Here is a 12,389-nt window from a genome sequence, read left to right on the forward strand (position 1 = left end):
GGCATGTTGAGGAGAAGGTGCGAGCCGGCATGCCGAGGAAGCTGGAAGAGCAGGCGGAGCGAAGCAGCTTCAGTGCAGCCCCTTGAATGACATTTGCCAGTCGAGTGCAAGGGTTGGTGAATCAGCTGAGCCGACTGAAGGCACGAGCATCTAAGTGGGTCATCGGCTCGTGATGGCTGGCTTGACTCAGATGATCATCAGCTGACCTGATCAGGGGCCTGCCTATTCACTTCCTTTATCTTACGTGCATTTCAAAAGTTTCTTTCCACAAAGACACTGCTGTAAACCCATGCGTTTCTTAGTTCTACGACTAAAATACAGGAGATTTCAATTCCAAACTATGACGCAAGTTGCAGCAAATGGACTGGAACTTTAAAATCTAGTACGATCCGTCACTTTCTACGTCTGTTCGAAGGCTAAAACAGAAGGACGCTTTCTGCTCGAGGGCCAGAACGCTCTGGTTCTGAATGCATCTCTTGTTGCATACAAACATGCAAACGGGCAAATCAGTCCATTAAATCCAGTTTAACGGCTGCTGTCCCACTGAGAGTCCCTTCCACCATGAGCCTGTTTCTCCTAATTGATATAAACGGAGCATCGGAGGACACAGCTGTTGGGAACGCTGATATGCCACCACAGCAACTCTAATGTTCTGTGTAATAACAGTAATAATCGACAATATGCAATAGCCAGCACTTAAAACATGTCCTCCAGCTGGCTCAGCACCACAGCGCCTCGCCAATCTTTTGTGCCATCAGCTCCCACAAACCTGTTATTGACTCTAAACCAGCGCAAGCATGAATGGAGCCTGCTAATCCCAGGGTATGGCTACTGGTTTCCCTGGTGACTGTGTTCAGCCAGCTCTTAGTGGGTGAAGCCGTCTGCATCTTTGCCTCTCAGCAAACAGCAGCAGAGGGTTGGGCTTTGTTTTGTTTTTTCTTTTTATGAGAACGACTGTCATTGCACTGCAGTGACTGGCACTGAGGTCAGTCAGCCAGTATCCAGACATGCGGTCGGTACCAGGATGTGTCAGCGTCGACCCGCTTAGAGAGGAAGACTGGTCCTTTCTTCTTGTCCGTCACTGCACGATAACATAAATCCATCAAAACACACACTAATTACCGCATTTGTCAGCATTGGCCCACAATACTGTGCAGAATCAAATACCATAAAATGTAAATAAGTGGCCTTTTATTTGTTTCAATAAGTGAACTCCTTTGGCTGACATTTGGGTCAAACCCTCAATCCGTTTTGCACAAAACTGTTACTCAGTGATGGTGATTATCAAGCCAGTATGTTTACGTGTACGTTTCTGTCACCTGTGCAGAGATTTTGGCAGCTGGACTGGAAGTCTGTTCCTTTGCCTACAAACACAGGGGTTCCGGTTTGAAGTGTTACTGCATGGATGTGTGAACTTAAATGAAATCAGTTCATCTAAATTTAAAACAGTTTTTTCTTTCAGTTCTGGTCTCTGTGTTGCCTCCAGCTTGGCATTCCTACAGATACGAGGGTGTGTGTCTTGGTCGCTGCGCTGGCGCCTCCTCTGGTCGGTCACATGGGGAGATTGCACAATCCTCACTAAAAGCAATCTCAGAACCCGAGGGCCAACATGGGCTGGAATTTTGGAGTTTCAAGTGTAGCAAGCAGACATCTGGACATGCAGGCCTTCCTTGTTCCATCATCCGCTAAGTGTTTACATTCCGTTTAGCCGTTTGAGACATTTGCATGGAGTAGTCTGCTAAAACGGAAGCAGTCAATTCTACTCAAACAGAAACCAGAAGCCTCCCTGCATCTCAAAAAATGGAGAAAACCTCCATTATCCTTGGTTGATAAAAACCCTGTTATCAACAAAACTGACTGATTGCTCAGTCCCAGTCTGGCACCGGGAATTCTGCCACCTTTACAATTTTTGGTCATTAATAACGGCCCTGCCAGCTAACGTAGAATGCTATCTCCATAGGCTACAAAGTAGTTGATTGTGCAGAAAGCTGCTGTCACCATGGTGACAGACAGAGGCAAGCGAGCCCTGAACTACATGGAAAGATTCTTCAGCACGACAGTCGAGGAGACGCACCTGGACGTGGCCAAACATCTCTGGAAAACTCAACGTACCACATGTCATTTTGTGAATCATACAACATTTGCAATATCAGCCAAAGTAACCACAAAAAGACATTTTATTCCTAAATTAAATATTTTATCAGAAAGAACATCTCTGATGGGCATTTAAAACCCCTCACTTTCTCTACCTCACAAGGGTGGATTTGATCAATGCTTTGCCCCAATAGTTCAGCAAATACACAGTGCAGAGCCTGACAGAAACTATCAGGACGCTGCAGCAAAGTGTATAAAACTGTTGTTCGTTAATCGTAATCGAGGTAGAAGTTTGAATTAATCGACGTCAAACGTAGCGAACTCATTTTCTTGAGATTTCTGATTGGTCCCTCAGCGTGTTTCTATGTGTTCCGACGTCCCGACCCCGCCAAGGTTAGCCTTGCACGTTTGGTAAAGGTGGTGATCTATCCCGCTGAAAAGCCAACCACCTCCTTGACACTGAAAATCCTGCACGGTGATACAAGCCTCCGTTCTCTAGCTACCTCTGATTCATGTGTTTGTCATCGCTGTCTTTGGTCACCGCAGCACACATAAATACACGTCACCAGGTAACGCTGCGTATATCACGGCAGACAGGACACTGAATATACCAGATCTGTGCTTATCTGCGCACGCGGGTGTCATGTAGAGTGAATGTTTGCTTTGCGTCCTTTCCGCCTGATGAATAGCGGAAGGACAAGGGTTCAATGGGTGCCTGCATGCTAACAACCACCCCTGTTTGATTCCCCCTTTATTCCATCCCAATAAAATGTGAATGAAAGTAACCTCTTAAAGTGATTTGCTTAATTAGACTCTGTGTAAAAAGCTTATAAAACGTTCACCGTAATGAAACGCTCATGGTGTTGTCTGGCTCGCTATCTTTTAAATGCTCAGTGGGAAATTTACATGCAGTCAAAACTTAATCTCTAGTTTTATTAAGGTAGAGCAATAATAATAATTTCTGACAATTTCATTACGCCGCCTTTATTTGTCGACGGAAGCCAAGAGTGTCTCAAAGGTGCACGTTCCTCTTTTTGTTATAATTGCAATTCCTCATTGCAAAACTGAACAAGGTGAAGTTGCAATTTAACCAACAGCAGAAGGACACAACCTGCTCCAACAAGATAATAAAAAATAGAGAGCACCCATAGGTAGGACGAATATCGGTTACTGCTATGTTTACTAGCCATCTACTACCATCCCGGTTCCTGAGAGTTATGCTTTTGCATATCTATTAAAAACCATTTTAGCAAAATAAAATTACATTTCGCTCTACATTACAACTAGTACAGACTGCTATTTCCCTTTGGAGAGATTTTACAACATTAATAAATTGCAACCTGGAGATTTGCTCTTCAGGTGTTGACAGGTATCTGCTATTACTTGAGTGTTTTCAAGCAATGCCGTCGGTGCCATCAAAGTTCAACATCCAGAGAGTGCATGCAACCACAAAAGAGGCTTTGTGGATATAAAATACAAAGATGCTATCATCAAAATGTGCTTTTCTGAGGTAGCAGCTGCAGCAGGGAACCACAAACTTCTTTACCCAAAAGTAGCTGCCTTGACCAGCTCTGACTGGGGGGGATCCCGAGGGGGTTCCCAGGCCAGTTTGGAGGTATAATCCCACCAGCTGATCCTCGATCTGCCCTGTGGCCTCCTCCCAGCTGGATGTGCCTGTAACACCTCAGCAGATGCCAGAGCCGACCAGAGTGGCTCCCTCTGCCGCAAAGGAGCCGCAGCTCTTCTTTATAACTTGTCCAGAAAAATACCACTAATATCTCTCTCCTGCCAATGGCCTTGAACAGTCTCCAGAATCCAGGATCAACAGTTTGATCCAGATCACATTTTTCTTGTAATGTTACACATCTTTACCTTAAAGTTCATCAGAATCTAGCTGCGCGTTTTTGAGATGTAATGCTAACAAACAGACACAGTCAGTGATCACATGGTCTCTCTTTGGTGGAAGAATCAAATGTGAGCACAAAAAAAAGTGTGTCCGAGTGTCCCGGGAGTGTCGCCTCACCTCTCTGATGGCTGTACAGAACTCACTCTGAAGCACTTTCTTCAGAGACTGGAGCTTGTGTCCGGGAACGTCGCCCGACTCCTGCAGTTTCTCCAGCAGCTCGATTGCCCTGGCAACATCTGGCAGAGAGAGGAGAGAGAAAAAGAGGGAGGGAGACTGCTGTGAGAGTGAGGGTACTCACGCCGAGGGACCAGACGATGGAGGGGAAAAAAAAAACCCATCTATTCAATTACAGCACAGCCATGAGGAAGGTGCTAGTGCAAATCAATGGGTGGGATAATGGAAATAGACTCGGCAAAGGCCGGCGAGGGAAGTAAACCCATCCACTGAGCCTTTGCTTTGACTCTCTGTGAGAAAACAAGGCAGCAGGAATAAGTCAAGCACTCATTTGTTCAAAGGTAACACTGCCTGGTGAGAGTATAAGCAGCATTACAAAGCATTTACATGAGAACGTAAGCCTTAAGTTCGAGGCTATGACTCTGGAGTCTCTCTACCTCTAATTAGCCTGAACTGAAGAGAATCAGCAGCTTGAGCCAATTAATTTCCCACCCCTTTGACACAGGCAGGCAAACCAGAGCTCATAATAGAGGGAGAGAGAAGTGATTTGGTACCCAATCACCGGACTGTGTGGTCAATAACATCCCTTATTCAGCTTGTGTGTCAGGAGACCACACAAAGAAAGATAATTGGCTTGTTTTTGTTTTCTATAGGAGCTGCAGCTTTCTTTGGCTCTCACAAACATTGGTACGGGTTTGTTGCGTCCACGTAATTAAAGCAGGTAGTGATGACCTTAATTATGTGGTAGTTATTGGTTACTTACTTGCAAACAATTGCATTCATCTGTACAATGGCACGGAACGGTGAAAAGGTCCATCACCATAAAATGCGGATGTCTACAAACCAGATTTCTCACTGAAAGGCTAATATATGCTAATCTGAATGCTAAGAAATTACCAAAACCATTAGAAACATACATAGATGTATGAAATATCCTTGTTTCTAACAAAGTCATCATTAAGAATTCAGGACCACACCTGTAGCAGCAGCAGGTTTCTAGCTTTATTTGTACACTGACTTAAAAACGATGAAGTCGCTATAAAACTGATCCACTAAACGTTGTTGTTGCTGGTGTCAAAAAGAAGCAGTTCAATGTCTTGCTTCCCTGCCACGTATGTAGAGAACGTAGAGAGTTCGAAAACAACCACTGTTGCACCGCTACTTCATGGTTCATTGTCAAGTCAAACTGAATTCAAACTGGTAATTGAGTTCTTATCCCTTTCTTTTTGGTTCCCCTACTGCAGGAAGTCACATTTCAACACGTTTCAGACTTGGTGGACATGTCTCAGTGAGAGAGGGAAGTCGGTGCGTATGAAATGCCACAGGGATGATGTATTTCATCGTCCGTCCCTAACTTCAGCATCACCGTTCCTTCCTTATAGGATTTTTATGTTGGATTTCTGATAATAGCAGAAATTTGCCTTTGTCAAATACAAATTTATCAGATTTACATGTTTTATTAAGCAGGATTATCTTCGCAAATTAACACTGCTTTAACGACATCTAACTCTGAAACGCAATAATTAGCAGAACGAAGCTAACGTTATGCTATGTACCCCGGATGCATGACTTCAACGTCACCAAATCTTGGTGCTTCTTCTGCTTTCTTGTCTCGTAACTGTTTAAGATTTTATAAACACTTCCAAATTGATGAGTTCATAGTGTGTGAGTGCCATAGAAAAAAAACAACCTTAAAATATCTTAATCCACCGTGAACCACTGACATTACTTGAGGTATTTCGACATGTTTAATTGGTCTTCTTTAGCCACTTGTGGTGGCCGCCATTTTCAAGAAAAATAAACACTTCAGCATTAGCTGATGTGATATTTAATGATGTCTTTTATATTGGAGAGCAAACTTTAAATATCTTCAGCTGACTTATTTCACGCATTTAACCAAAAACCCATCAAAAAAGACCAGGGCATGATGCTAGCAATGCTAACTTACCTCTGGCCACTCTAATCTCTAAATAAAAGACATTTGTCTGAGCTGTTTTCTGTAGTTTTTAGGCTCTTTTTGGTCCACATAACGTTAGCTCGTGAATGTGAATGTTTTTGTCTGGTGTTCATCTATTCTACTCTCAGCACGTCTCCTGGATACCCCCCCCCCCCCCCCCCCCCCATCTCTACATTTACAGCCTATCTCGCTGCGTTTCTTGGGGGGGTTGTCTGATGCACTTTCATGAATGCAAAAAAAATGCTGAAACAGCTTTACTGCGGATATCACCGGTAGACCATAAACAACTATTTAGACGGTTTCGTTTAATCTATCTAGGCTACTTTGTTTTATGTCGCTGCAAATCAAACATCTTGGTTTTTAGAGCCAATAAACATGCAAACGTAGCCTCAGGGTATTGTGCATTTTTCATTATTTTCTGACATTTGACAGATCAACCCAAATCAGGTTTCAGTTAATAGAAACCGACTTATCGCTTTCTCTCCGTCACCTTACTGCTGCGCCAGTGTTTCCACGGAACAAAGAGATAACCACACAAGCACACGTGCACACACACACACACACACACACACACATACTGAATTCTGGGAATATGGCGTAACTCGATAAGGCAGACAAAGTAGCTTTCACTGTTTGTAGGCGAGAAATGAAAAGGTCTCCCCTGTGCAGGGATCTTATGAGGTCATATATGAGGAACACGCTATCGTATTCTTCATCGTATTCCAACTTGATACGACGTAAAAGACGGATGATAACTAGGCCTTGTGTAAATCCACCGCCTGTTCCCATTTTCAAACGCTCCGTAGCAGCGCTGTGGATTATATTGATCCACTTGAAATTGCTGGATAGAGGCTGGAGTCCTGCAGCCAGTGCCAATTCAATATTTTATTGTTTGTATTTTTTATATTCATTCCCTGGCACAGACACAAAGACATCTTATACTAATATTTTCGAATATTTCTTGCCCTTTACAGGGTTAAATTGTGGCCCCGTCTTTCAACACGAACCAAGTCATAGTTTAAACCCCTCTCACAATATCAAATATCCTCTTATTTCACAAATAAGGATGTTACCAGCGGATACTAATCATAGCTGACGTATTGCCGCGTATCTGATAGAATGGGACACTCCTTTGCTGCTAATGAATGGAACTTTTACTCTGGACAACAACCACAGTTCCATATCGACACAAAAACAACACACAACGATCAAAAAGTGATAACTTTGGGGGCACCCCAGTGGTGCATCGGTTAAGTGCGTACCATGTAGGCCAAGGCCACCCAGAGAACCAGGGATCGATTCTGGCCCAGGGTCTTATTCTGCACGTCATCACCCCTCCTGTCATTTCTTTACAATAAACTATGGGATAAAAAGAACGAAAAAGAAAACCTTAAAAATAAAAAAGTGATGAATTTCAATACAGGGACACTTAACTCAAACACAATCAAACACGTGCTCCAATATTTCCCAAAACAGGCGATGTTGGCGTGGGCTGTGATTTCATTCACGGAATCTTTTCAGCGACGTAAATTTGAACATAAGTTTCATTGGCGCTGCATGCAAAGAGGGATCATTGCGAGAGACACACACACACACACACACATACTGTTTGTTCATCTTAGAACCTTTTCCATATTTGACTCCTAAATGCAATAATCAGAGGGACAAAGCTAATGCTACGCCACGCACCGTGGACGCATGACTTCAACGTCACCACAGCTAACCTTGTACTTCCTCTGCGTTCTTGTTTAGCTACATGCTAGCAACTGTCTTAAAGACGCACAAACACTATAACTAACGAACATACAGTGCAGATTATACAAAAACGTATTGAGGCAGCCTATCAAATTAGCTCCACTGTGTAATATCTCCTGAGAAATTAATCAAAATGGCTACATCTGAATGTTATAGCTCCGTCCTGGGACCATTCGTTGGGTCCTGGTCTACCATAGAAGCATCCAGGATCCTTTTTGTCTTCCAAAGCATTTAATAATGATTATTTTAAGACCCAACAGCTACGTTTTTCTTCAGCAAAACTAGTCGCGTTTCCATTTAATTGCCAAGGGAATTTTAAATGGACTTTGGGAATGTCGCAGAAAGGGAAATGAGAGTTAGATGTGTTTCCATCCACCGGGTGGAGCCATAAACTAGGCTACGTTTGTCAGGTGATTGGGGCACAGGAGTCATTACGCAGAGCCGTTAATAAATGAGCAAAATGGGAATTGATCCTTTTTTCATTGTTCTTTCCGCCAGCTAATCTTTGCAACGTTGCTGCTGTCTGGAAGCAAAGTCAAGGTGCTGAGAAGATGCCAGTCGAGGTCATGCAGAGTTAAAACTTGAACGACTTCAAGTGAGCGTTAAAAAAGTTTTTGCGCAATTAAGGGAATTTAAATCAAAATTCTGCAGTTTTCCATCATCCTTTTCTAATAAAACGCTTGAAAATGAGCGGAAAAATGCAATCACAGCTACTTTTGATCCAAAGAACTCACAGCATTTTTTAAAATGTATACTATTTCTTAATTGAAAGCTGTGCTAATAAGGATTGTTAAACAGCAGGAATAAGGAAATGTTTTTTTCAGGAACACGTGAGAGGATCAAAATCAGGGCAAATAGAGTATCAGCATGATTAAACAATGCTTTAATTTTGGTGAACTGCCCCTTTTTTAATGTCCACAAATCCATGTGATACTGTTTATCGAAGCACTGATTACTTACACATTTTTATTTGAGGAGTAAATCCACCATATGGGGTTTAAAAAGATAAAAGTACACCGCATAAATACTTTCACTGCAATAGGGAAAAAAAAAAATCATTGAAAAAACACTGCTAGTAATGAGCTGGTCCACCTCCAGGCAGCAAGGGCATCTGTCGAAGAAGTTTATTAGCATTTCTTCCTCATTAAACACAGGTCAAAGGTCATCCAGGGAAGGGGGGAAGCCCCCCCGCCCCCCCCCAAGCTCATTAGCACCATTTTCTATATCCACATCAAGGACTCTGTGTTTCAAACTGAACTTCAAAGATTCAAATTGCGAGACACTTTGATGGACTTTCATGTGGTCCATCAGAAGCGGTTCCTGCCCATTTCCTGATATAATCTGTCGACGCTGAAATTTGAAATTGTATTAAATGTTCAACAGTTGCCCAAAAAGCAGCTGAGTCAGCGCCGTGGAGGGACGCTTACACCCTGACAATGTAATTGCAGGTGTCCGCAAGACGACGGCCGGTAATAAGTATGTTTCTGCGGCTCAGACTCAGCAGCTCAGAGGTAATGAAATGTCTAGTGGCACCGCGTTGGCAAATTTACTGCCTCTTGTGATATCTTATCTCATATCCAGAAAATACAGCTGGGGAGAGATGCTGCTGTACTGTCACAAGAGGCTGAAAAAGTGTAAACAAATCAGGGAGTCGTCTTCCAGCTCTACCCCGCTGCACGGATCCACTATCTCGACGGACTTGTGTCCTGCAGGTTCTTACCAATTCAAGAGTGTTGGGTGATGACCGCAGGGGATCGCGGTTACATCGCGTTAACGGATTCCTGATGTTGGAAATGACACCGGGTGTTATCTAACAGCCAGGCGGGCGGGGAGAGGCAAGGGAGGTGGTGGGGGTGGAGCCCCTGGATGACCCCGTGTACTCCAACAACAGCGACACGTTCCTGTAGGTGTCCGTTAGACGAGCAGCCAGTGTGGGCTTGTTCCACGCACAGCGGAGGCAAGTGTGAACCCATCCTTCACTGGTTAAGTGCGACACTTTTTTTTTTTAATCAATTACTACCTTTCCGCCTTTTTTTTTTTTTTTTTAAAGCAATCCCCCTGCCAAGCTTGCCAGTCGTAGCTCCGACCCCCCCCCCCCCCCCCGATGCTGTATGGAGCACCATAGAAATGCTACCTCTGTCACTCATGGAGTCGTAACTCGCATCCTTCCACCTGGTGAGGAACTTCACCACAGGTTCTGCCTTCATGTTCTACTTTTTCAAAATTGGAGATCGTCAGTGCTCAGGCACATCCTGGATTAATTGCAGACCTCCTTGAATCTCTGTCCTTTAGATTTCTTGTTTGTTTCTTATCTCTTATTTGATACTGCTTGTTTTTTGGGTTTTTTTTGGTCTGAATACAGACAAATATATTTGTTTGGCTGCTAGTTTCGAGACGATGTCCGTATGCAATGAATAAAAACTCCCCGAACATCTTTTTTTTTTTTTTTTTTTTCAAACAGACATAAGTACTTTATCGACTTAAACCTCGAGCCAAATGTTTGTTGTTGTTTTGTTTTTTTTGCTCTGAGGAATCCAGCCGATCCAGATGTGTGAAACATCTGCACAGGGCTTTGAATCACCTCAGTGAACATTCTACACAACTTCCACACCAACAATTCAGTCGGAGAAACTTAGCATATCTATCATTATTCTCTGCGTCTCCTCTCTTGTTGGACAGTTAAAGGGAGAAGTGATGGTGCATAAGCGGGGGAAAAAAAGTGTCTTTTCTCCTCCAGAAAATCTAGAAAATCACCATGAATGGGCGGTGAAAACTCATGAGCTGTAATTACTCAGTATCTCCTTTGTCCCCGTGTTGTGAAACCAAAGTACCTCTGTGAATACTACGACATCGGGGTACCCGTACAATGTATCGCGCGCCACCATCGGGCAGCAGCAGCAGCACAGATCCTGTCAGCAGTTAATTTCCCTCTGCTATACGGAGGACCAAGACATTCTCATTAGTGATACTTATACTGATTAAATGAGTTTCGAATGAGTCTTTTTAATTACGTGACTTGTCAAGACTTCACTTATACTTTCCGTCAGAGGTCTTGTGAAACATAAAATACCTCTTGCCACTCCAGCATCTTTGTCTTCATCATTTATCTTTTGATACGTGACTAAATTACTTCAAAGAATCCTTAAATTCCCCATCTTACATCCAGTGAGAAGCCAGGTTTTTAATGCCCTGCCCCCTTCTGTCACATGATGCGCTGAGTTTTCTTGTAGACTTAAAAAAGAAGTGAAAGAAGTGGCTGGAAAACGCTAATCAAATTGTTTCCGCTAAGCAAACGACTCGGTTCACAACCACAATGGGATCAAAAGTTCCATCTATCGTTTAGAATTAAAAGAGATGCCCAGTTGAATCAACATTTGTTAGCAGAGAGCTAACCGGAAGTAGCCAGTAGAGCCTTTCGTTCATTCAGTGGTATCAGTAAGTGTAAACACCAATTCATCTCTGCAGTAACTCCTTCCTTCCCGGGAAAAAAAACCCCATGAATATTTGCAAATAAACAGGTCTGAACTTTTAATTTTACAAGCCCTTTAAACAAAGTTAACGATGGAGTGAAAATATTCAACAAGAAAAAGGTCAAGGGTACCATCGGGGTCCCTAAAATCCGTTCTTTGCTTCCTGTGAATGTGCCAAACTTCCTTTAATGCTGCCGTGACGCTATCGCAATAAAGACGTAGCATGCAGTATTTCTCTCCTCTTTCACATCAGTTCCTGAGGCCATGGACACACGCCTCATGGTGCCTTTCAGAGAGGTTTTGTTTGTGTGTCTTCATTTTCTCCCTTATTCCTCCATGTATTGTTTGTTTTTGAGGATTCATGACAGGAATCATCCATCTTTGTCTCCTAGCAACAGTATTCATTAAATCCCCTGAATGCCAAACATACAGGGTACTTGACATCCCCCAAGTCCACCACGCGACCTCCTGATATGAACTGGAGTTAGCACAGGGAGCCAGCTAGCAATACAACATGGATATTTATTAATATATTAATAAATGACTTTCCCTGCTTAGTAAACAGCAGCAGGACAGAGGAGCAGCAGTCAAGCTGTTTAAAGAGCATTTAGTTCCACCGACCAAAACACACAAATCCTGTGAAATACAATTAAAAAAAAAATCTCTTTCATTTATTTAAATCAATTCACATCAATGGACTGCTTTGTTTTCTGCTGAGGTGTCATCCATATTTTAATTACCGGCCATAAATCAGTGATACCTCCCAACAAAGCAGCTCCAGGTATTTCATTTTTAATGATATAGATATATTCAGGGGAAAAAAGAAAACAAAAAACTCAAAGTACGACTGCTATTACTACTACTTCCAGCTACAAGGACTGAATGCACGTTTGCAAGTTATTAACCAAGCAAGTCCAAGGTTACTGTGGTTACACAGTCAAGTAGAGATGCTTTTCAGAATTTGAAGTCCCTTTTTTTTAAAATAAATAAAATAAAATACAAACCACACGCCTCTTTCTGCTTGCTACTATCC

At 42.8% G+C, this 12,389-nt stretch overlaps 2 protein-coding genes across 3 annotated transcripts in view; one reads left to right on the forward strand and one right to left on the reverse strand.

The window, feature by feature from the left end:
* lin7a (lin-7 homolog A (C. elegans)) overlaps positions 1–12,389 on the reverse strand; it is a 38,420-nt gene that overhangs the window by 18,279 nt on the left and 7,752 nt on the right. For both annotated transcript variants that reach the window (XM_086201860.1, XM_086201861.1), the window contains exon 2: positions 4,118–4,236. In XM_086201860.1, coding sequence (XP_086057986.1) covers positions 4,118–4,236 — 119 coding nt within the window. The remainder of the gene's footprint in view (positions 1–4,117; positions 4,237–12,389) is intronic.
* The window catches only part of acss3 (acyl-CoA synthetase short chain family member 3), an 84,221-nt gene that overhangs the window by 8,639 nt on the left and 63,193 nt on the right, over positions 1–12,389 (forward strand). The window lies entirely within an intron of this gene.

Source organism: Aulostomus chinensis, chromosome 4 (assembly GCF_037954235.1).
Source record: "Aulostomus chinensis isolate RoL2024-O1b breed Wild chromosome 4, RoL_Achi_v1.0, whole genome shotgun sequence".
In the NCBI taxonomy this organism is placed as follows: Eukaryota; Metazoa; Chordata; class Actinopteri; order Syngnathiformes; family Aulostomidae; genus Aulostomus; species Aulostomus chinensis.